Genomic DNA, 25215 nt, shown 5'->3' on the forward strand with positions numbered 1-25215 from the left:
ATGTGGGATTTCATCCCCAGATGTGGGTTTAACTCACAATGGTCCAACATTATTCCAATTAGTACCATAATCACACACATACATACACACAAAAATCCAAGATCAGAAAATATTTTTTTCTCTAAATTTCTTATGTCTCTCTCTCTCTCTTTTCACCTGAGAACAGCACCTACAGTTTCCATTAAAAAAAAAAAGTCAAATCTCACCAGCTGCTGGTATTTCAGGTTTTTCAAGGGATTGTCTAAGATATAACACTGTCCTAATTTAAGAAGGAACAGGAAAAAGGAAAGGGAAAAAAATCAACTGGGTCAATACTTCAGTACAAATTTGGCACTTGCTCAAAGATGTAGTGTGGTGTGCAACAGATAAGAAAGTCCTCTAAAGAAAATGATTGCTTATTTTGTGGTGGATAGCAAGGAAGTTAAAAACAGGCTCTTTTTCCCTCTTCCCCCCCATGCACAGACTCCCATCTTTAAAGTATAGAGATGGAGAAGGTGGAGAGAAGTAAAGAGAAATTCATCTTTCTTTTTTTTTTTTTCTGTCAGGTGCATTACCGAAAACAAAAACAAAAACAAAAACAAAAACAACGAAAGGAAAGAAAGAAAAGGAAAAAAACCCAGAAACCCCAAAAAACAAAACTTATTTCTTTTTAAAAACTGTAGCACAAAACAACAAAACACATTCACAAGCCACTTGTTGGCACTGTGTACCTGAGTGAGAATTTCTAGAACATTGTAGAACAAACAGCCATAAAGTTTATTAAAAAAAAAAGTTGACGGGTAAGACTTCAGTGCTTGGATGTAGCAGCTGAATTACTGGCATTATTTTACCCATAGCTTATTTCAATCTCTTGTTGTTGATATTGTTGTTTGCTTGTTGTATTTTTATTTCCTTTCCAAGCCTTTTGAGGCTGAGGTCTATTAGTCAGCTGATGTCCCAACTATTTAAGACTAACAGTTAAAGTAACAGTCAGTGTATGAGAAAGTTAATGTGCTTGGCCACTGGTAAGGATGAACCAGCTAGGGCTTCTTTAAGTCCTAAGGTCACAACAATCTTTTGACCCTTATCAGTTGGCTTGTCCTGCAATATGGTTTTCACTGTCACTCCCATAATCTACATCTGGATCATCCTCTTCCTCCTCGTACTCATCATAAATTTCTCCGTTGATGTCCTCAGCCTGGATCTCTTCTTTGATATGTGGCTCCTCTCCTTTCACGCCGTAAGTGCTCTGGATAACAGGCATCCCAGGCTCCGGGCTGCTGGACACGCTTGAGTGCTCTGAGGGCAGATGAGGGGAGGGCATTCCAGCCATGGCGATGGCTCCAGGGTACACGACACCAGCAGTGGCGATGGGGATCTGTGCTTGTTGCCTGTTGGAGAGGAATTCCCAAAAAGAGACCGTGGGTGAGTGGACAGTTGGATGCAGGCCTTACTTACTCTATAATTAATTTGCTCAAGTTGTCCAATTCGAAGGTCATGATTTTCACCCTGCTGCCCGACATTTTGGAAACTGTATCCTACTTTGATCCCAATACCTTACTTCTATGTAGTGCTTTATAGATTACAAGGCATTTGCACGTGCTACCCATTTGATTCTTAAAGTGATTGCTACTTTTCTACTTTATGAAAAGAAACTGAGGGACAGAAAGATTAAGCAGAAGAACTCAAGTCCCTGAGCCCGAGTTAATTTTTCCTTCACTACAACATGTCGAAACAGTTTTTAAAAGAATTAAACCTAAAGATAATTCAATTTTAATGGAAAAACCCTAAATTCTTAGAGCTCTCAAAATAAAACTTTACTGCCCAGAGCTCACCAGAACTGAACAGGGTCCACCTCATCCCTGAAATAGTTTTCAGTGGGGGTAGGAAGTAGGGCTGGCCTCACGGGTGGACCACCTCTGCAGCTGTACAGGACCCGGGGCTTAGACAGATCCTACACTTGGTTTAAAGTTCTGTTGTCACAATTTGAAATTCTTAAAAAACCTTTCAACAGGGACCCCGCATTTTCATTTTACACTGGGCTCCACAGATATATTCTGTAGCTGGTCCGAGTACAAAGGGATTAATAGATGATGTTCATTTATGCCTTCTTTCATTCATTTGTCTGTTTACGATTTCCCCAAGGAACGCTGGGTCTCGTGCTCAGTGTGGAGAAGAGTACTGCACTGGGATATAAATCACAGACCCTTTGGACAAAGCAAGCAGCTGCTTTCAGGGGAGTGGAGGGGATAGGGCAGATTAGAAAAGTTTTGTGGTTTTTTTGTAAAGTATCCTCTGGCCATTTTCAGAACAGTACTTATTATTCTAAGAAGCTCTCAGGATCTTATTTACTGTTCCATATATGAACAACTTTATTTCTGTGCTTTTTGATAAAATTATGCAGAAACAATGTGGTTGCAGGCCTTTGCTATAGGAAGCAGGGTAAGACATACTGAGAGAAGCATCCTTAATTCAGAAGGAAACTTTCCCATTCACAACTTGTTCTACCCTGAAGAGAATCCCTACTTTATGTGATCTTGTAAGGCCACACGTGTGCCTTGAGAGCCCAGAGGCTCTGCTATATTCAGAAACAAGTCTTTCTTTTGGAATCAGTTTTATGTTGTATTATCTCAGCTAAGTCGTTAGCTGCTGTGGAATTTACACTGTGAGGCCTTGGAATTAATGAAAACCAGCAAGAAAAAGAACCAGGAAGACTTTTATGTTTTTAATAGCAAACTTCAAAATTCTTTACTCTCAGATATTTTATTTTCAAACCAGCTATTGACATAGCTCCCGCATCAGAGCCATTGTTCTAGGAGCCTGGAATGAATTCCCATGAAGTGTTCTTTCTCAGGATTATAAGGGGACAGTTTAGTCTCTGAAAATACACTGTGCTCAGGTGCTTGCTCAAAATGCTGCTTTGCAACTAAACAAATACATCGCACATCCCATTAAGTGTAACGGGAAATGTTCTCTATGGGAAAATGACCACAAGGTCCTTACCCAACGTTGAAGTATTGCCGCATTTCCTGCCGCCTGTTCCGCATGATTGCCTTGTATTCCCCGATGCGCAGCTTTTTGCCATCCACCAGGCAGGTGCGCTTCGGCCTGGGCTTGTATTTGTAGTCAGGGTACTTCTCCAGGTGCTGCTTGCTGAGACGGGCTTGCTCCTCATAATATGGCTGTTTCTCTAGGTTTGTCATAGCTTTCCAGCGAGATCCTATGAGGAAAAAAAGTCACAATTCCCATTTGCACAGCGGCTGAGGATCCTAAAAAGGTATAACTGAGAACACGAAAGTCTAAAGTAAAAATGTTGGCCAAATCCCAGAAATACATAAAAAGGTTATGATTAGTGAGCTCTGACTCAAGAGGTGAGATGCCACAAGAACAGAGGTGTTGGTGGCAGTGTCCTCAAAGACTGTGCACCCAGAGATACAAACACTAAGCAATATTTTTCTTCTGGCTTGAATGAACAATTTAGCCAAACTTGTACCTTATGTACTTAAAAGCTCATAGATGATTTAATGGAAATATCTTTCATTTCTACATTAGACCATGATGTAATTCAACTGTGAACTGAAAAGTTATTCAAAAATGCATTACATATTTTGAATCTGAGGGTAATTATCTAGTTACTGAGTATTGTTATGCAGGGTACATTACTTACTACAAAGGTTTCTAACGTATGGTACGTGTAATTCTCATCCTCCCCCAAATGTTTAAATATGCTTATGTGATCAGTTAAAAATTTACTTCATTAAAATTCTAATTCTAAAAAATACATTAATGAACATGCACTGGGTAACTACTGTGAGCTAGATACTGTACTAAAACCTTTACATAAGTTGTTTCATTTTTACCTTTCACCATAACCTCGTAAGCAGACAACATTTATACCTATTTCTAAAGATTAAAAAATTGAAGTTCAAATAGATGAAGTAACTTACCCAAGGTCACACAACTATTAACTTGTGGATCACTGACTCAGACTTAGTCAGAATTGAAATTGAAATTGTGGTACAACATGTATCCTTACATACCTATACCCATCTACTATATAGGATCTAGCAGAAATCAAAACTCACAATAATAAGTATGTGTTCAGTAACATTTTTCTCTTAATAAATCACTTTCAATAATATATAAAAATGTCACTTCCTGTGATAGAGTATGCATTAGTAATGTTAGCCCAAATTGGTTTTCCCTTTCTTTTCGCTTTGGATTCAAGTAGGATTGCAAAAAAACAACTATTGGAAGCTTAATTAAAAACAGTTTATGCTTATTCTCAATATAGATGTGATTTAAAGCTTTGATTCTATCAGTATGGCTATGTGCAGTAGTAACAGAAGTAGTAGTAGTAGTGTTTATTTTTTATTAAGAATGTGCGAAAAATCTATTTGCAGATGTTTATCTGCAAGTACTCAGCTCAACTCTACCCAAATGCACAAAGACCAAAATAACTGGAATTAGGAGATGCCTAGCAAATATGTACTGGCACTGCTGCCTTTACCTAAGCAAGATCATAAACCTTTTGAATGAATTCATTACTTAACCATAACTCCACATCTCAAATGCAAATAGCTCACTAATGAATAGTACTTTCCTACAAATGTACAGAATTCCTCAATATGGGCTGTTATATTTATTAAACGAATGCAGAGAAAGGGACAACATCTCCTCCCTTAGAATTCTTTCCTATTGGAACAGATGTTGCTTGGGTGGGTATATCCACGTAGGTGTTACAAAGATTTATAAACAGATTTTTTCCAATCTAGACAGCCAATATGATTTCATTATATTTACAACAGAAACTCAGGTTACAGTTCAAATAATAACAATTTTTCTACTCCTTTCTCAAACTTGTATTTAAATACAGTGTCCAACATTTAGTTAGCTGGTCAGGCCGTATCATTTGTAGGTACAATCTCAAACTCTTTATTATTCAACATTATTTTCTAGAGGAACTTGAAAATCATTATGTCGTTCTCAGGGTAAATATAAACACAAGTAAACCTATAATACTATTGAACTAGATCAATTCTTCTTGTGGAGTTTCTTATATGTATGTATACCAGAATTTTGACCCTCAGAATAGGAAGTGGAAAAGTGAACTTATCAGAATAACTTACTGAATAATTAAAGAAATCAAACAGTGGATCAAGGATGGTTGACTTGAAATTCACTATGTTTACCACCAAATAAAACAAAGAAACTAGCATTCTCAGAATAGGAATTGCCAAAGCTTCTTCCCTAAGTCTAAATGTTCTATCAGCTCAAAAAAAGAATATTTTTCACTAAGGAAAGGGAATGTTTATGCCTCATAGTAACATGCCTTGGAATGTAAGAGCTATGTTTAGATTTCCTACTATGTGCATGATGCTGTATTCATCACTAGATATGCAGCAGTGAGTTGTTACGGTTCCTATCTTCTTGGAGCTTATATTCCAGCCGAGAAGAAATACATTAAATACGTAATTGCAAAATGTATAATTTTAATTGTGGAAAGTACAGGAAGCTATGAGAACATATGATAAGGAGGTGAGATCAATCTTCTGTAGGTCAGGAAGGCATCGCTGCAAAAATGACTCCTAGAGGGATTGAAAAAACAAGAGCAGCCTATGGAGGAAGAATAGAATGGTCAAGGCTTTGTAGTGGGAAGGGGGAGTAGAGGAACCTAAAGTTGTTCTGGCTAAAACGCAGAGAAAAAAAGGATAGTAAAAGATGTGTAAATTCTCAAATAAGTTGGCCTCTAACTGTGGTATGAACTGGAATCAAAATATTTTGAAACTTGATAATATAATTTCTCTGGAAGTATCACTGAATTCTAAGCTATGTTGAAAAATATGGCCATATCACTGTTACATGTCTTTTCAAAATTAAGAATTAAGGGCCAATTTGACCCAGTTAATGCTTAAGCTAACTACTCCATTATACGACCGAGCAGAACAGTGGTTCAGTTTGGTGGCAAAGGCAGCTATCATTTTTTAATAATAGCTTTCGAATGCGGATAACCAAATGACAGTTTGGTTTTGGTTTCAATGGCTTTGCAGGTACACCAACCACTGTTTGTAGCTGCAGTGTAACCCCCTGAAACTCACTAGATGAGGATGGGAGGGCAGAATTTTAGATACCTTCAAAAGAGATGAAAACATCTCCTTGATTTGGGTGTGGCTGGCTGCTCACCCTGGACCATGTACAGGGAGTAAAAGTTCCCTGCTGTTTTCAAAAGATGAGCCTTCAACGATGAAAAAAGAATTAAGTACATTCAGATATTCCTCCTGATGACAAAAAAGAAGATTCAATCTAAAATATTTGATGTTCAAAATGAGAAAAAAAAATCTCAGTCTTGAAAGTACTCTTTTCCTTTCTAAGCCTGGCAACACACTAAAAATGAAGAGTTTGAGCTGGGCAACAGTGTCATCTCCACGGGGTCTGTAATGAGTTTGCACATTTTACTCTAACTACTGTATACCTAATCAGAAAAAGATGTCCCCCGTCCCCTGATCTAGCGCCAAACGGTAAAAGGTGATTCCTTATGTTAACAATTTCAGCAGAATGGCTTATTAAAACCAGATTTTAGGGTATTATAAAATGCTTAGAAGCCCTTTAAAATGTCAACTAGGATCTCCGGAGACTACGTAAAATGTCAACCCAGCTCAAGCGCCTGTTTTAAGCAGAATGAATTAGTGGCATGCTGTCAGAGGCTGTTATCCAAAACAATTAGTAAAAGGGAAAACATCAAGCTTTCTTTGTACTTTTATATGAAATGAGCCATTTAGAATGATCTTGTGGGTATTTGAAGATCACTTATTTATTTGACGCTATGACTAAATATTGAGGCCCAAGATACCTCGGTGGGGTTTTTTTTTTCCTGCTATATCTTTAATTAATATAATTTCATTGAAAAATCTTAAGCTAGGCAGCATTCTCTTTCATGCAGCCTATTATGATATAATCATATAGTCATTCTAATATTCTCTCCTTCAAACCAGAAAGGAATTCTTTTAGCCAGTCATCTCTTTCCAATGAAGGCTTTTGCTCTATTTCCTAAAATATTTCACTGGTATTTCTCTCATACTTAGAGTAAGGTTTTAATCAGTGATTATTATTTTTTTAGTATTCAGACACATAAATGAATGATATAAAGACACGTTAAACAATCTTAGTTTTTAGTGTTTTTTTGACATTTGGGGATTTCTAATTTGATAATAACTGATATATTAAAATATGAAATAAGCTTACATCAAGTATTTTATTCTTTTCTCGAGTTTTTCCAAATGAAACAGATATGGTATTTTTTTAAACGAAAAATTCATATGGAAGGTAGAATGTTTTCAAAAAAAGAAAAATAGATCAGAGATGGTAGAGATGGAAAAAATATGCATTTTCTTTTGATCAGTTTCAGTTTTTTATTATATTTGGATATATATTTATACATAAATATTCATACATATTTATGCATAAATATTCATGTTTTCTATGTACATACAAAGCTTCACATGCTCATATCTTTTGAGGTAACCTTCATCTAAAGAGCTCAAAATCATTTAGATGAAAATTGAGACACAAGTTTAAGTAGTTAATGGTTTTTGTTTGTTTTTGTTTCATTACAAATGTACACTGTGGACTGGGAGGCACCCTATTACCGTTGTTGGAAATATGGGATCATAAAAACGCATGTACATGTTTAGTAACCACTTTCAGATGATCGGTTCCTTAATGTAAAGAATCAAAAGGCAAACTACATTAGCTACGTGTAATTCCAAGTGCACTATGGATTTTAACAAAGCTTTAATAACTTCAACAAATTTTGTTGCTTATTTGTCAAAGACAAAATGTGCTGATAGAGTTAAGTGTTCTTCTTCTAATTTTTTTATTTAGCTCTTAGAAGTCAGAGAAAATAAAAACTTGCTTAGGTTGTCAAGAACCTGGACACCATGCTCTTGAAGGTAAAGATGATGGTGAGGATGACATTGATGATGGTAATGATGTCAAGAGAACAGCACCAAAGAAATGGCCTCTTCCCTTCCTTCTTTCTGGGACTTAAATTGGTGTATAATAGGTCTCTTTATAATCAGTACTCTTTCCTTTCAACCATCTTTGCTGTGTGCTTCAGTGTCTATGTATGTTGGGTAAATATGTACTTTTGTCATCTGTTAAGCTGAAAGCTGCAATAGCAGGGAAAGTCCCTTTTTATATGATACTGAAAATACGCGTAAGGATACTAAAAGTAAAAATTAAAAAATGTACACCCAAACGTCTTCTTGTGTCCTGAAAATCTAAACTGATTTTCAATTATAGTATTAGAACAGACATCATCTCCACCTCCACCCTCACCCCCATGACATGACGAATTCTATAGTGTTTACAAAGGAAAAGAAAAAATAAGGTCAATACCAATACTGAGTGGCTTGTGTGAAAAGAGCTTTTTTTCCTAGTCTTAATACAAATATTTTAAATTTTTGAAGAAGAGGAAATATTACAACAACTAGTGTAGGAACACACATCTAAATCAGAATCTGGGCACAATTTCTTGATAAATGTGGAATGCTTCATGGTCAGAAGAAAAGGCTCAATAAGATGTACCTAATTTTTAGATAAGTAGAAAACATGAGCTGCCTGGCTTCCAAACCCAGTCTCTTTCAACAAATGCAGAAAACAAAACTGTACCTGTAGTTCATACATCACTTAACCCTTAATACTTTTCTTACCCAGTATCTTGCTGATGTTGGAATTGTGCATGTCAGGAAAGGCCTGAAGGATTTTCCTTCGTTCATCTTTAGCCCACACCATGAAGGCATTCATTGGACGCTTTATGTGGGGTTCATTGCTACCACGCCCCCTGGATTCTCTATAAATTCTTGATTCTGAGACTCCAGCGCTTCCTAAAAACAGGGAACATTGCTTCACGTTAGTGTTAAAACTTATGGCAATTCCCTTCCTTGCATTATTGTTTTTCAGCCTATTAAAATATCTGAAGATCAAAAGCACATCAAATAATGGTACTTCTAGTTCTTGAGCCAGATGCTTGTTTATGAAGGTTCTGTGATAAGCCTTGAGGTGTCAAATGTTGTTATTTGTATTTTTAAGTCCATTTCTAATATATTTTTCCTTTCTTTCAATGGACTATGGACTGTTTCACCATTTACTTTCAAGAGCACACAAGAAACTTGAATATGTGATCTTTGATACAAATTGGAAAGAGAATAGTTGGGTTAGGTCAACAGGCATGCCGGTACTGTAGAAATATTAGATAGGTCAAAAAGCTTACAAAATTGTGAAACACCAAACTGTTCAGCAGAATGGATGACTACAGGTAAGGATGTGTCTCTGCTACCTGAAGACTGACAGAACATAGCATACTTTTTCTCTCTCTGAGGCTATATAAAAACACTGCTAAACAAATGTTTAAGGTTAAAATACAATATAGATATCTCCTATAATGTGTTTGGCTTTTCTTTGAAATTATGTGCTAATACATGCATGAAATATGCTGATGCAGCAATGATAGTCTGGTTCCCAAAACATACTTGAAAATGGTAGGAAAAGAACAAACAAATGGTTACATTCTATGATTTCTTACGAAGTCTACAGTCACATATTTAAGGTGAAAAAAAAAATGTCCATTTCCCTGAATTTTCCCACTAACATCTAAGTTATCCAAAGAGATCCATTGATAATTACATTCCAAACAGCAAGACTCAGGATGATAAAACATGACCAAGTGTCACACTGGAACCTTGGGGAGCTTCAGGCACTCCTCTAGGCTTTATCTGACTTTGTAGAGTGGCTTCAGCAGATTAAACTGCTTCCAGAGATACTTGAATTTAGGCAAAGAAAATAAGAAGCAAAACATATAACTCTGGCACTATGTTCTCCAGGATTGTCATTACAAAAGATGAAAGAGATATATTCTGTTAGCATGTAAAAATTTCAAATATTTCGGGATTTTTCTAGAGCACTGCTCTTCTTTTCTTCCTTCATCCTCCTTTTCCTTTCTTAATTTGAAGGAACAGGAATCAAACAAAATTACCCAGACTTGAAGACCTCTGTAGCAGCAAACAAAAAACACAGCTTATTTGGAATTTCTTATTATTTCTCTTTCGTAGTATGCCCTTTGGTCTGATGAAGATTGGAAAATATTTTGCATATGAGCATGACTGAATATAACAAATAACAGCAACAACAATTTTGATGTTTTAATGCTGATTACCGTGGGTATATTTTATCACGCTGATACAACTTAAAATTTATGAAATGTGTTATTACCAGTAATTGTCTTTTTATTGACAAAAATGAGTGCTAATATATGGTGACATCTTCCTAAAATGGGTTTGTAGCTGGCAAATGATCATTTGCACAGCTGCTTTTTCTTGTTCTTACACCTTACAGCAACATAAGCAATAAAATGAACATTATGTGATTTCATCAAAGCTAAACAAGCTCTCTGTATGTACTTAGACCAGGTTTATCTTAGCCAAGCGAAGCAGAAAAGAGAAGGAAACATCTGGATACAATAGGCTAGAAAAACACAGACTTTTCTTGGATATCCAATTCAATAAAATTTGGTCTCGACAGAATTATCTGGTTAAATGCTCAAGTTTGCCTAGCCCCTTGGCTGCTCACTGGTTTGCGCTGGTTCAGTCTTTTTCTGTATGCAGGGAGCTTCTGCCATGGTAACAAAGTTGAGGACCATGCTCTTGAAATGCATGTATGTCACCTGACACTGGAGAGAGGGTCCCAGTCGGGGCTCAGTGTAAGAGGAAAAGCACTTTCTTTTTCCCTCTTTGCTGTGCTATTAGAATTAGAGCATCAATTTATTTGGTTGTCCCTGTGGATGTTTAGAACGTTCAAAGATGACGCAGACAACAGAAGTCTCAAGGCATGTGAGGGAAGCATGAGACTGTACCGCTGGAGCTCTAGTTGGGTTACAGAGGGTAGGCAGGGCACCTGACTGTATGGTAGATAGTATAAGAGGGAAAGGGTCCCAGATGCAAGAAACTATCCTGAAAATGTCCTCTGAGCCATGTATTCTGGTCAGGGTTTGACAAATGAAAACCTCAAAATGTGCTTATAGAAAAACATTTTTGAAAAGTTTGTTTCAGGTGTAAGAAATAGGGAAGTGAGAGATAGGGACGATGATGGTTGAGAGCATTTGCTTTAGAATCATGCCATCTTGAATCCAAGACCTGCCTTTGGTGCTTACAGCCCTGTAGTCTTGGAAAATATGACTCAAAATTCCTAAGGGCTAATCTCTATATCTGTAAGAGTTCTTATGTCACAGGTTGTACTGGGGAGTAAAGAGATGATTTATGCATAGCACTCAGCAGAGCTTTGGGCAGGTGGGAACCACTCAGTACATGTGAACTCTTACTGTAATGATCAGGTATGAGGTGGCTGTCTTGTATATTTTTTAGTAGTTTTAATTGGTATTAAACAGACACTTCTGCACACTACTGGAATATATACGAAAAATTTCACAAACCATCAGAATCTCCACTCATATTGAAATCCATCATGGCATGGCTAAATTTTCCTTCTTCATTCTGTTTAACTGCCAGTTGCTGAGTCAGACTCTCCAGTGTTGTTTTTTCCTTTAAAAAAGAAATTTATAATGAGATCTCAATCTGGAAATTATAATTATTCAAAGACATTTTTTTCCTTGGGCTATATATAACACATTAGCTCCTGGAAGGGAGGAGATGCTGATTTATTCACCTTTGCACATTCAGCACGTTATAACTGAGGTAACTGAAGCCGATGATCAGCAGGATGTTTGAAGGGACTCTGATTCGCAGAATCCCCTATACAGTCTTGGCATTTGGGTTTGCTGAGCCTAAAGGATGGATGCTGGGATCCTTGGAGACAACCTTCCCAAATCACAAAATGTGCATAGAAATTTCATGGAAGCAACCTGTTTTACAACATTTGGAATGCCTGCTTTATTTTTAGCCAGACAGGAAAAGTATAGAAGTGGCATGAGGCCCAGAGAAAGTCTTCCAATAGTCAGGTGACCAAATGATTGAAACATAATTCACAGTAGTGCCCTCGGGTTGCCATCTCCCTAAATGCCATCTGCATTCCTCATGCAAGGGTAATGAAGACGTTTCAATATTCATTGTTAATTGCTTGTCAAGTCTCTGTACATTCAATGTGAGTGCCTGCTACTTGGACCACGATTTGATTTGGATTGCTAAGCCAAAATATTGAGTTGGAGAATTATCTGAGATACAAATATACCAAAATTAGATCTGCAAAGACATCAAGTCATTTGAAAGCATGCAGTGCATGATCTGAATTCATGGAGAACATGGCATTACAAAGTAAATTATTTTCAAGAAAAATATAATGCTTAATCTACACCACGTGAGATTTTAAGCTATTTCCAAATTAAGTAATTGGGTGATTTTAAGAACAGAAAAGCATACAATAAAAGGTTTACAACTCTCTCTAGAACTTTCCATCATTGCTCTGAGGATGATGCGGTTCCAAAGCAGCTTTAAGAAAAGCACCTATTGGATTTCATAAAATTTGCTCATGTTTCTTGGTAATCATGCACCTCATCTTCTGAGGAACACAGTCACGAGTTACACAAATGAATCAGTAGCTGCGGAACAGCTACTGACACAATAAAAAGTTTACAGAGGGCTTCCCTGGTGGCGCAGTGGTTGAGAGTCCGCCTGCCGATGCAGGGGACATGGGTTCCTGCCCTGGTCTGGGAAGATCTCACATGCCGCGGAGCGGCTAGGCCCGTGAGCCATGGCCGCTGAGCCTGCGCGTCTGGAGCCTGTGTTCCGCAGCGAGAGAGGCCACAGCGGTGAGAGGCCCGCGTACAGCCAAAAAAAAAAAAAAAAAAAAAAAGGTTCACAGAAAATAATCAACTATTTAAGATAATTGTATTACAGGTAAAGGACCCAACTAACGTTCCCAACAAGAGCCAACAGGGTACTGAAATTCTTCATACAGTATATACTTTACCTCTATAAAATCTCTGACAGTATTTCAACTATACACACTAGATGAAAAATTCTCTTAATTTAGAGGCCTTGGAATCCATGTCTCTCTTCATCAAAGTCTGATATACGATTTAATAGAAAAAATATTTTAAATTGTCAATCAGTATAAAATACAGTAGAGAAACTGAAAACAAAATAGTTTATACCAACTTTAGTTCTATAAGATTATATAGTACTAAAGTTGAAATAAATTATATATTTAAAAATGTAGAACCTCACCCAATTTTGTTTTGTGTATGAAACTGGTATTTTCATTTGCTTTACATGTTCTACATTTCTTTTGCTGAGAGAGTCTGCTGTATATATTCAGCTGAGCCCAGGAGCACCAAGGACACCAGCTTAACAGACTGTCTTTAGAGTAAATGTAGCTGTTAAAATAGAAGACAGTTACATTAAAAAAAAAAAAAACCACATTCCATCAACATAATCTGAAAGTCCCCGGGTCAATGAATACTTTATTGTACTATCTTTGGGGAAAGTACTGGGCATGGATCACCTCTCAGGTTTTTATTTAAAAGTGTATGGGGCAATAATGCTACATATTTTCTATTTTGAAGTAAAGTCTTTCAAGAAGAAACAGCAAAATGAAGGCAGTCGGAGTAGAAAAAATGAAATGTTAAGTGACTCTGAAGATTCTGCATTCAGCTGTATGGACCTTGCACCATCTTACCACGTAGCTAAAATTAGCAAAGGATGAGCTGGAAAGTCACAAGCAGTTTTTACAATAAGTAACCTCTAATCATCTACCTCTAAAGCACAGAGTATAATAAAATGATTCAATTAGCTACCCAAAAGTGGAATTTATGATACTTCTTAAGAGGATGTCAGTAGGAGACAGTGGAAGTAAACACAGTCAGCTGCACTTCTTTTGTGACCTTTTGTATAGTCATTTAAGCTAATTCTCAGTCATGTGAACAGGGTAAATGAGAAGTGATTGGAGGACCTGAAGAAGGTGTGTTGTGCCTTTAATTAAAACACCTTACAGGGCTTCCCTGGTGGCGCAGTGGTTGAGAGTCCGCCTGCCGATGCAGGGGACACAGGTTCGTGCCCCGGTCCGGGAAGGTCCCACATGTTCTTCCCACATGCCGTGGAGCAGCTAGGCCCGTGACCCATGGCCGCTGAGCCTGCATGTCTGGAGCCTGTGCTCCGCAACAGGAGAGGCCACAACAGTGAGAGGCCCGCGTACCGCAAAAAAAAAAAAAAAAAAAAAAAAACAAACGAAAAAAAAATCTTAGAGTAGCATGTAAATCAAAATGGTAATACTGCCACAATTTAGAAACTCTTGCTGACAATAAATTCAGAAGACAGAGGAACTGAGGTAAGGTTATATGGTAAATGGTTATATGGTAAATATATGGTATATATATATATATAATACAGTGGTTATATAGTAAATAACTAGCTATACAATTCCATATGAATACTGATCCTATTGTAAAAGTTCATATTTAGTTCTTATGTATATAGGTAGATATAAATCTGTGTGTGAATAGGATTCTAGATAATATACTGAACTACTAAAAGAATGAGTTGGATTTAAGAATAGCCTTCAAAAGTTTAAATTCAATCTATTCAGGAATATAGGAGGAAAGTCAGCCAAATGTTACAAAGCACAAATGCTGGTACACTGGGAAGATTCCTTTCATCCTATTACTTCTAATCCCATCCGTTCCTGGCCGTCCCCTTCGCAAAGAGTCCAACTATGCACTGTCATGTCTAAAACTCAACCGTTTCTGATTCTGTACACTGGGTTAAATAGTTCCCTTTCCAAAGCCTCTTTTCAAATGTGTGAATATTACTGAAAAAAGGTGATTCTCAAAGTTCTTATAATTCAATTAATCCTTTCTAAATAGAGACCGCTGAAACAAAATGATGGCAGTAAATGTCAGGTAGGGAGGTGGTAAATGGGAAGATGCTGGAAATAAGAAACACCAAAGAAACTGAGTTTATGGAAATAGAAAAATATGTTGATGAGCAGAGGTGATAATTTTTACCAAACTTATACCCTTAGTTCCAACTGGTTCTGATAAAGAGCACATCAGTCAAGAATTTTTACAGAAAAAGACTACCACATGCCCCCAGTCTAAGACCAGTGTTCTTGAACATAAATCCAGTATAGCACTTATACTTTTCTGCCTTCTCAATACTATCCAAACACTGCCCTGAAACTTATAAGATTCATTCATCTTTCTCTCTTCTACCTTTTTCCTATTAGAAATAAAACAAACAAACAAACAAAAAACACACTTAAAGAAATATTGGCCAAAATTCTGAACTGCTCTGAGGAACATCAGAGTACAGGGTGCAAACAGATTAATTACTACAAAGTAGTCAAAATGAAATAGTCCTGAGGATTTACAAATAAGGACCAAACAAGACGACCTGTATGCTTTCTATTGGATAAAAACTAGCTATTGGATAACAACTAGAATTCCTTTGGAAAGATGAGTCCTATCTGGCTAATCAAACCTTGTACAACTCTGTAGGTTTACTAAGATCAAGAAGAAACTTAAGGTAAAGTTTGTCTTAACTTGAAAAACTTTCTGATGCTATGTTGACTTGAAGAAACATTCAAGTAAATTGTATCTGATCTACAGAAGAAAGGAAAGTTTTAGACAATATAGTTTCTTGGGGTCAAATGAATAACTCTAAAACTCAACATTCATATAACGATTATTAATGTGTTAATATTCACTTAGGGAATTTGGCAGCTGGTTTTGGGCTCTGTGGCTCATCCAATGACTTGAATAATGGAAAACAGCACGTGTATTGTTTGCACATGACATCAGACTATGGTGGGAATCAACAAGGAGAGCCAAGAAATATCTAAAGAGATGTGGGTAATTAGCTGATTAGAAGTGGTCAGTAAAGATCAGTGCTTTCTAAGCAAACAACGTTCTGAATGGCAAAAGGCTATAGAGATCAGTGGGAAAAGAACATATCTGAAAATAGAGAAAATAACCCATATAGAAAATAATGGCTTTGCGATCAGGAACATGACATTTTAACCAAACGCTGCCATATATATTAGCTATACTACTTTAGACAAATCAATTAACCTCCCTGAGTTTCAGAATCCTAATTTGTAAAATGGTGCTGTAATATACGACAGATTCTCATTAGTTTAAAAAATGAAAAGGATATGCTTTTAATATTAGGGAAAAAGTAAACAGGGGAAATGAAAAAGATAAAGATTCTTCCTAAAATATAAGAATTACAGGAATAGTTATTTCAATATAAGTATTAAGTATCCTGCTGTGGTTATGATCCTTTATTGTCTACAGCCAGAGTAGTGGACAAATATGCATTAAAAAGGAGAATGTTTGTAACAACTCTAAAAGTTGTTGGGATTTTTTTCTTTCCTCTTGCGCATCATTCCTGACAATGTATTTAATCTTTTTTATTTTCCATTTGATTCTCAGGCCTGATGGTTTATAGCCCTATAATATAAGTCTAGTACATATTTAAGTTGAAAACTTCTTTTATTCCATTACTTCAACTATATAGAAAACAACTAAAAATTCACTGTGTTTGTAAAGGCTCAAAAGGCACATTGTTTGTCGATATTTCATAGAGTCAAAACAAAAAAACCACACAAACTGTGCTCTAGAGGAAGTAGATATTTCCTTAGTTACCTAAGCCTAAACTGCATGAGTACATGGTTCCTCTATTACTCCTTGAAATTGGGATTTATATAAGTGACAAGCTTTGCTCACCATCAGACACACATACACAAAGAAAGAGATGGGCTGTGGATCGGCTATGATAATGGACATCCCTGAAATAAAGCTCACAAAGCTATAAAACTCATAAAAAGCACATGCATGAAATGACAGAATAGAGTGTGACTGTCAAATGTTGACTCAGTAACAGTTAAACCCCTTCTGGCTGACCTTTTTTATGATCTCCTTCTATACTAATGACACAGGAAGAAAAAAGAAACAAAAAAGGTTTTTAACCCTCCAATTATGTGACCCTCACAGACCACCAAAGAAGATGAAAGATTATTTATAATGTCATAACGATTTATTGGTTGGAGAATTTTTTCATCAGCTTAAGTAGAACATAAAAAACAATGCGTGTGTCTGAGATCCCCTTCAATCTCTTGGTTTCACCCTTGCTTACTGAGATTGCCATTTTCTAAAAAATAAGCATCCACCCACATAATCTAACTGCACAAATGGGAAAGAAAGCTTTGTTGTAAAAGATTTACAATAAATTATGTACAAATACACACACACATACACACATACATTTCTCTCCAACGCCAACAAAAATGCAATCTGAAGAAATCTTTTACTAATTTTATTCTGGTCAAATGTGAGTTTCTCAGACACTTTGGTACTCTGAAATCTAGTATCCTTCAGGAATATTTTTCCATTCATTTTCTCCATCAGATAATCATATGGATATATGAGCTAAGGGGTTGGAAAAGTCCATAAGTGTCTTGTGGTTTAGTCAACTATAAAAAAATCCTTACCTAATCCTGATTTTTTTCCCCTTCTAAATTCAGAGATACCCCTAGTGGAGAAAATAATAAATTAGAACCCGTAATTTTGTTTCCACAATCTAATTTCCTTTTGTGAACTTTGGTAGCCAGCTTCATGAAATGTTTCTTGAAGTATAATTCTTGCTAAATTTCATAGAAACTTAGTTTCATCAGGCGATCTGGTCAAAGTGAACTGTATTGGCAGATCAAGTTTTCTTAAGAAGTATTACAAAGCTGAAGATAGAATTGCTTTGAAGGAAACACACAGCTTCTATGAATTCAAGTCTTAATCTGGATGAATACATTTCTAAGATAGTAAAATGACTTGTGGATAAAATTGATGAATCCCTATTTATGATTTTTAAAGAACTGATTTTAAAGTGGGAGAAATATTAGGAATTGTACATAAATAACTAATTCTGAGTTTTCATGAATAAAGAGAGAATTTGTGGAACAATGACTTGAGCACTTAATGTATGTTCCGGAAAAGACAGAACTGATTGTTATAGGATTAGTTAAGAGCACTTAGTACAGGATGTGATACAACAAGAAGCTAGTATGGATTCATTAAGAAAAACTATGTTGTAATGGTCTAGTTTCTTTTTCTGCAAAAACTGGAATGCAGACCATGGCCATAATGTTTTGGACTTAACTCAGCTTTGGGTTATGTTCCTATCAATATCCTTGTTGTCTTCATGGAGAAATTGCACTGGACCTTGCAAGAGAGAGTTGAAGAGGAGATCGACAATCTCTGTCTTTAAATATCTTAAGAATCTCCATGTTTGAAAAGAATCAAGACCTCTTATTTGTGAAAAAGAGAGGATTTGGTCATATGTAGTAAAGAGACAGAATACTGACCAATGGTTGTAAGTTATCAAGTGAAAGATAACGAACCACTGAAAGAAGAGTTATATAAAAGAGTTGTCTCTCCATTGAGTGGGCTGTCTTAGGATGCAAAAAATTTCACTTCCCTAGAGGTTTTCAAGTATTGGTCATATGACTACCTGCCTGGCAATTCAACATCAGATGATATGTTGAATTAAAGGCCCTTTACATTTTCTTTCAATTCTATGTTCCACTTGACTGGAGTTGCTCAAACAAAACAAAAATATTTTGACAAATGTATACAGCTATACATGTTTCTCTATCCATGATGATAGTTTCCTCAGAAGCTGTTAATTATGTTTCAAAATGTAAAGGTACTCCATTTATAATTGAGAATTCTATCATCATTTTCTTAAATTCAAGGAAGATATTTCAAATTATGAAACAAAACCCAAAAAATATGATTATTGAAATACATTTTGTGAAGGGACTGTCCAATAATACTCAGATTTACAGATTCTAAGTGCATTGTGAAACACGCAGTCATATGTCCAAATTCAACATGACTGCCATGGAGAGGAAGAAGTCATTGAGTGTGTGGGGTAATGAACCGAAGAGCCACTCAAAGGAATCCGTAGGAAAGAAATCATTCACAAAGAGGGTACACATGAATAATATCATGGTAAAATATTGGTCCTTGCTTACTTGTCCCAGGGGTGCTTATGGTCTGTACATGTGGAAGAGGGAAGGCAGGAGAGGGAAAAGCTAAGACCTGAGTTTTCAAGTGTCTGTGTATGTGTTCAGCATACAGCCAAAGTCTAAAAACATGACTTTATTTCAAACCAGGGCAGATACAGATACTGTGCACACCAAGTCAAATCAGAAGGCTTAATGTGAGAAAAATAGGAGGCCAACTAAGTAAAATAATAGAATTCACAACCTACACAGGGTGTCCGGTAGGTGGGAGGGCTGCACAGATGTAAACACACAACTGGAATGTTGTCTGATGATAACTGTTCTATAAACAATGGGTCACTCAGTTAGTGAGCTACAGAAACGTATAGACCTTTGCTCTTTACTTTTTCCTTTTCATAGAATAAAAGCTGTAAAACTGTACGTATTCTTATAAATGCAGCCTCAGTAGCCAGTAGTTACCTCAGTTAAACAAATATACTTGCACTGTTTTAAAGAGAAATGGTTTGGTTCCGAAATGCTGGGTCTGACGAATAGAAGAGGCACAGTGGGGTTATAGTTTGCTTTTCAATCATCCATGGTAGTTTTAGGGGAAAAAATTTAGAGTAGAATAGATACTTAAAATCTCATTTTAGTGAACAGCTAAAACTTCACATGTTTTAGGAGAGCTGCTATGAGAAGCAAAATAAATAAGATGGAACATATTCTTTCTGTTTCCCGGCTCATTCTCTAATGAAGGGGGCTGGTGCGTGGTGAAGAAAGGAAGACCTAGAAAGGGAGCAGAAACAGGAAAAACAAAGAGTTGGAAAAAAGATACACAAATGATGGAGATGCTGATTGATTAAAGGATTTGTGTGTGTGTGTGATAAATCCTCAAAAATGTACTAAATGATACACATGGCCAACGCTGGGGTACAATCTAATCAAACAGGCACCGAGTTACTTTCTTGAACATCTTCAGCATGGCCCATTAGAAAAGAGACTGAAATTTGAACAAGAGGACCTGGGTTTAAAAACTGATCTACCACTCGAATTCCTATAATAATGTCATATCTCAAGGTTTTTATTTTTAAAACAAAGACTGAAATTTGAACAAGAGGACCTAGGTTCAAAAACTGATCTACCACTCGAATTCCTATAATAATGTCATACCTCAAGGTTTTTATTTTTAAAACAAAGATATGAATACGTTTCTGCTTATAATACTGTACGGAACTGAAATTTGATGTGAAAGCAGTTGAAAAAGGTAAGATACAAACTAGATATCAATAGCTATTATTACTCCTATTTTTACTCCTATACTCATAAACAAGTGTTTCTCATTTGTAAAACAGAAAAGGTATAAGTGGAAAGACTCAATGAGGCCCTTTGAAATAAATGTTAAATTCAGAATATTTTCCTCATAATTTTAAATCCATATTGTTAAAGTCACTTGCAATAAATGACGATAGAGAATACAATACATCTACTAAGTATGAGGATAATTGAAAAACAAATGGCTCTTTGATTATTTCAGTGCCTTAATGTTTAAGTGTCTTGAAGACAGCTATTTGATCCTGGGGATGAAGAAGGGAGCAAGGGAGAAGGGAAGGAAAGATCATTGTTAGTAGACCAGGTTTTCAAAAATAACACTTCTGGTCCAACAACAAAAGTGATTCTTATTTTACTTACAGAAAATTTGAAAAAATCAGGAATGTGGGGACATGTAAATTTCCAACCCCATCACCTTGGCAAAATGATTGTTTATTCTTCTTCTAGTCTTTTATCTATGTACCATGGAAATGTACTTTAAAAATATCTAGATCATTCTCCATACGGTGTTTTCAAACTCGTTTTTTTTCAGGAATACTATTGTGAGCCTATCCTCATATCTTTAAATGAACAGACAATTTCAATCATCAGAGAGGCCTGTGGGTGTCTATCTGAAACCCAATTTGGCATGCCCTGTGTGTCTCATTTTATTGGACCATCCTGCACTAACCCCTCTACCAGAATGATGTAAAGAACACAAGACTCTCTGTTTGAAAACATGCACAGCTTTTCTAGGCTTGAAAATTAAACCATAAAAAGTTTACTGGAAAAAAAAAAAAACCCTTTAAAAAGCTCCTTAAAAACTCACACCATAATTGCTCCCCACCAAGCGTGGGCACTTGCTAGCTGCAAGTAGTGGCACTGTGACAAATGTAGCAAAACTGAAAGCAGGCTATACTAAGAGAAAGAAAAAGTCTTCCACTGGCCATCTGTGAAAATAAGGCATGTGGCCATTAAATGCAGAGGCTGTAAATATACACAAACTCCATGAAGCAAATGGCAAAAAAGGACTAAACTTCAAGCTCAAACAAATCAAAATGTTTAATGCATAGTTACCACTGCTGGACGAAAACAGCTCTGATCTTTGCAGTCTGCAAACTCGGCATGTATTTCAATTAAATACCCCCAAAAAGAAAAGAAAGAAAAAGAAAGAAATGAAAAGACACAGAAGAAAACCATCTGGAACAAAAGGCTATAGACAGCCTATACTCAATTTCTAGAAACAAACAGCCCCTTTAACTTGCACCAGCCTGTCGAGAATGTCGATTGGAATTATTGAAAGGCTGACATATAGAGTGATGGATGGGTGATGACATAATACCTATTTGCCTTTTTGTCATGGTCTTTGAAAACGGGCTGCTCGGTGCTGATAATATTCACTAAGGGGTTTTCCTCTCCCCTCCTGTCCCATAAGAAGTGTTCCCTAGCTAAGACACTCAGTATTAAGAAGGTTTTATGAATGAAAAACAAAAGAAAAGAAAACCTGAGGATCAAATGCCAACTTGCACGTAAAAAACTAGTCTAGATTTTCTAATAATCCGCTGTCTAGAAAGCAGTTCTCTATCCATTTTACATACATATTTAGAGTAGAGAGACTCCAATAATAAAAAGGCAAATATTCAACTTCAGACTTTGTGTATCTTTTAATTAAAATCACCAAATAAATAATTACATTAGAGATAAAAAATAATATATATTCACTTCTATAAAAAGAAAATATTAACCATTTGTGTTATTTTAATTTGTGCTCAGGTAAATTCTAACCAGAAGATTTAAAAGTTTGGGGACATTTTTGTTTGACAAACACTCACACACACACACCCCCACCAAGGAAAAGCTCCTGTTTTGTCCCACTGTTGCAATGATCTATCTCATTTCCTCCTGAACGATTTACCTAACATAGCTTCCTCCTTCATGGAGTTTTTCCTCTTACCACTGAAATGTCTAGCTCTAATCTGACTTCTCTAATTCATTTTAGCTAAAGGCAACAACTACAAAAGCCACCCATAAATCATTAATTAATTGTAGTACCTGCCACTGAATACAAAGGCATGAGTTCCTTCATATTCACTTTTTCAAAGCAAACCTGTAGTTTATAATTCCTCACATGCCTTCTCCTTATCTAAGAGAAGGAGCATATGTTAGATAATGCTGAAGTAGATACACTGTGTCAGTTTCTGAAGAGTTAACACTGCTGGCCCCATCCATCAGATGGCCAGTGAAGCATCAGGAAAGAATGATGGATGTAAAATTATTACAGGGCTGCCATCCGATACACTTACTGCCATTTGTAACTAATGCTGGGACTGACACACTTTTTTCATTATTAAACATCCGCATGAAGTCAACATTGGTCACTGTCATTTCATGTTTGGCACTCTGTTAAAGGGAAAGAAAAGGGTTGACAATGGCAGAAAAGAGGAGGTTGTACTGGAAGAGTTTTCAAGTGCCAGAGTAATAAAATTAACCTTTGTTTACAAGTCCATCTATAATGTATGTGGTAAAACTTCTTATGAATATGACCGACACCAAAAAGAGAAACTGGTTTCATTACTGCGTAAATCATTATTTAAAATATACACATTGGGCTTCCCTAGGGGCGCAGTGGTTGAGAGTCCGCCTGCCGATGCAGCGGACACGGGTTTGTGCCCCAGTCTGGGAAGATCCCACATGCCACGGAGCGACTGGGCCCGTGAGCCATGGCCGCTGAGCCTGCCCATCCGGAGCCTGTGCTCCGCAACGGGAGAGGCCACGGCAGTGAGAGGCCTGCGTACCGCAAAAAAAAAAAAAATAAAAAAAAAAAAATAAAATAAAATATACATATTACTCACCAAATTTTCATCTTATTCTATGGAAATCTGCAAAGAATTTTCACTGAACCTCAGAGGGAAAAGTAAGACATTTTCCTAGCTATTCTTATTTGCAGTTATTGATGAAGGCATAGCATGTGCAAGTGTTTAGATTTCAGGTACACGGCAGGCAATTAATGTTTGATGAATAAATTCTCTACCTTAAGAAATACATGCACATATTTGTATGTTTATTTTTGTGAGTGACATCTTTTTTATATACAAGAAGTAATACAGAAGTTGGCCTTAATATGTAGAAAGTATGTGGACGAACATACATTCATTGATTTAACCTGGCACCAAACAATGTTTTCTTGTACACATTCTTGAATGTCATTTAATTCTTTCTGAAACACAGACAAGGTATAAGGCCCTAGACATGCAACAGAGAAGAGCAAAAGCAGTTAGATAGATGACATCAAATGGAATCAAAACAAACCAGCTTTATGATGAAAATATTTGAGAGCTTTGGTATCATTTTTATAATGTAGCCGTGGCTGACGATGGCCTTTTCCTACCCGGTAGCCATTCTGGTCTATCTTTTGCCCCTGCCAATATAACCTTTGGTCTTGAGATATCCCTTAAATGTGAGGGTGATCTGGCTGCGACCTCTGTCACCCCATTGATTACCAGGGTTGACTGGCTGATCTGGATGGCTAGACAGGTGTCCCCTTTCCTGCCCCATGGATCCACATACATTCCTCCTGGAGCTGTAAGCTCAGTGGAAGAGGATGGCCTTCCCCAATAGGAGAGGGCCCTTTTTCGGTCGAGAGTATATGAGAAGCTGTTCTGCCCTGCTAGACCCTCCAAACAAGCTCTCAAGGTCCATTCCTAGAAGAAAGTAGGCTAGTCAAGCTTCCAAGACTCGAGACACATCCAAATGAGGTGCTGCAGGTAGTGGTCTGCCTTTCTTAAAAAAAAAGATATCCTTTGATCTCAGGAAGATAGGATAAGGTCTCTAATTCAGTCCCAGAAAATAATTTGTGATCCATTTAAAGTGGTCTCTCTTCCTTGACCAGTAACTGTCGTGAAGATGTGCAAATGACCCAGTTCTACCCAAAGGAGATGTTTATGGAAGTCAGCTTGAGGGGTGCAGTGAAATATGACTATGTGAGTGAAGACCGAACTTCAGCGAAGAGAAAATAACTTCTTTCTGAGTCTGCTGCCTTCATGACATAGTTGTAGGTGCAGCAACATTTTGTGACTCTAAGGGAACAGCCCAGATAATCAAGTGATTTCAACCCTGACATCACTGAACTAGTGAGCTAAGGCCACCAACCTCCTACTCCTGAACTTCATTGTAGGCTAAAAGCTAATCAGTATTTGTTGAAGCTACTGTATTTAGATATCCTGATACATGTCATGACAAACATTTCTAACAGGTATTACAGCATGGGCATTATCTTTCTAGGACAACTACATTGGGTAGTGAGGGAAGTGATCAGGGAAACTTCTGGTCTGTTCCTCATTGCAGTGCACTGCGTCTCTATTGTATTAGTGTTGCCTGGTAGGATCAGGACAAAAACTGAAGTTTTTATGATTTCCTATCAGGTAAGCTTATAAGGTCAGAACCTGAGTATGCAGCTGGTCAAAACCGTGCCATTTGCCATTTGGGTGTTAAAGACACAAAGCAGGTGGTTTTTACAAAACAAATGTATGTATGAGGGTCTTCTTCTGATTCTTCCTACCTGAGAAGCTTACTTATTCACCTATGACACTAATCTGTAACAGAGCTGAGTGGTAAAAGATAACATTATTTGAATATACAATCAGGCTATAATTAACCAGAGATGACAATTATAAATAACACTGCGTCCCAGAGTTTCCAAGAAACCTGACATACGCAGTTCTTGGGTATGTTGAAACACTTCCAAGAAAAGTAAAGAAATGAAAAATCTTTTAGAAGTCTTCAATTAAAATGTGTTTCAGTACGAATGACTTTCATTATGTGTTTTGGTACATACGACTGGAAAACATTTGTCCCTATCTTCACACCTCTAATTGTTTTCACTGCCCAATTACAGCTTTTCAGAATTAAGACATTCTAGTCGAG

General features: G+C 36.7%; 1 protein-coding gene across 7 annotated transcripts in view; it reads right to left on the minus strand.

Moving 5' to 3' along the window:
* Window positions 1-513: 513 nt before the first annotated feature.
* SOX5 (SRY-box transcription factor 5) overlaps window positions 514-25215 on the minus strand; it is a 991426-nt gene continuing 966724 nt past the window's right edge. For all 7 annotated transcript variants that reach the window (XM_067695917.1, XM_067695916.1, XM_067695915.1 and 4 more), the window contains 4 exons: window positions 11465-11573; window positions 8691-8864; window positions 2983-3199; window positions 514-1370 (listed from right to left, as the gene is read on the minus strand). In XM_067695917.1, coding sequence (XP_067552018.1) covers window positions 1067-1370; window positions 2983-3199; window positions 8691-8864; window positions 11465-11573 — 804 coding nt within the window. In that variant the 3' untranslated portion in view covers window positions 514-1066. The remainder of the gene's footprint in view (window positions 1371-2982; window positions 3200-8690; window positions 8865-11464; window positions 11574-25215) is intronic.

This window comes from Pseudorca crassidens, chromosome 11 (genome assembly GCF_039906515.1).
Source record: "Pseudorca crassidens isolate mPseCra1 chromosome 11, mPseCra1.hap1, whole genome shotgun sequence".
Taxonomy (NCBI): Eukaryota; Metazoa; Chordata; class Mammalia; order Artiodactyla; family Delphinidae; genus Pseudorca; species Pseudorca crassidens.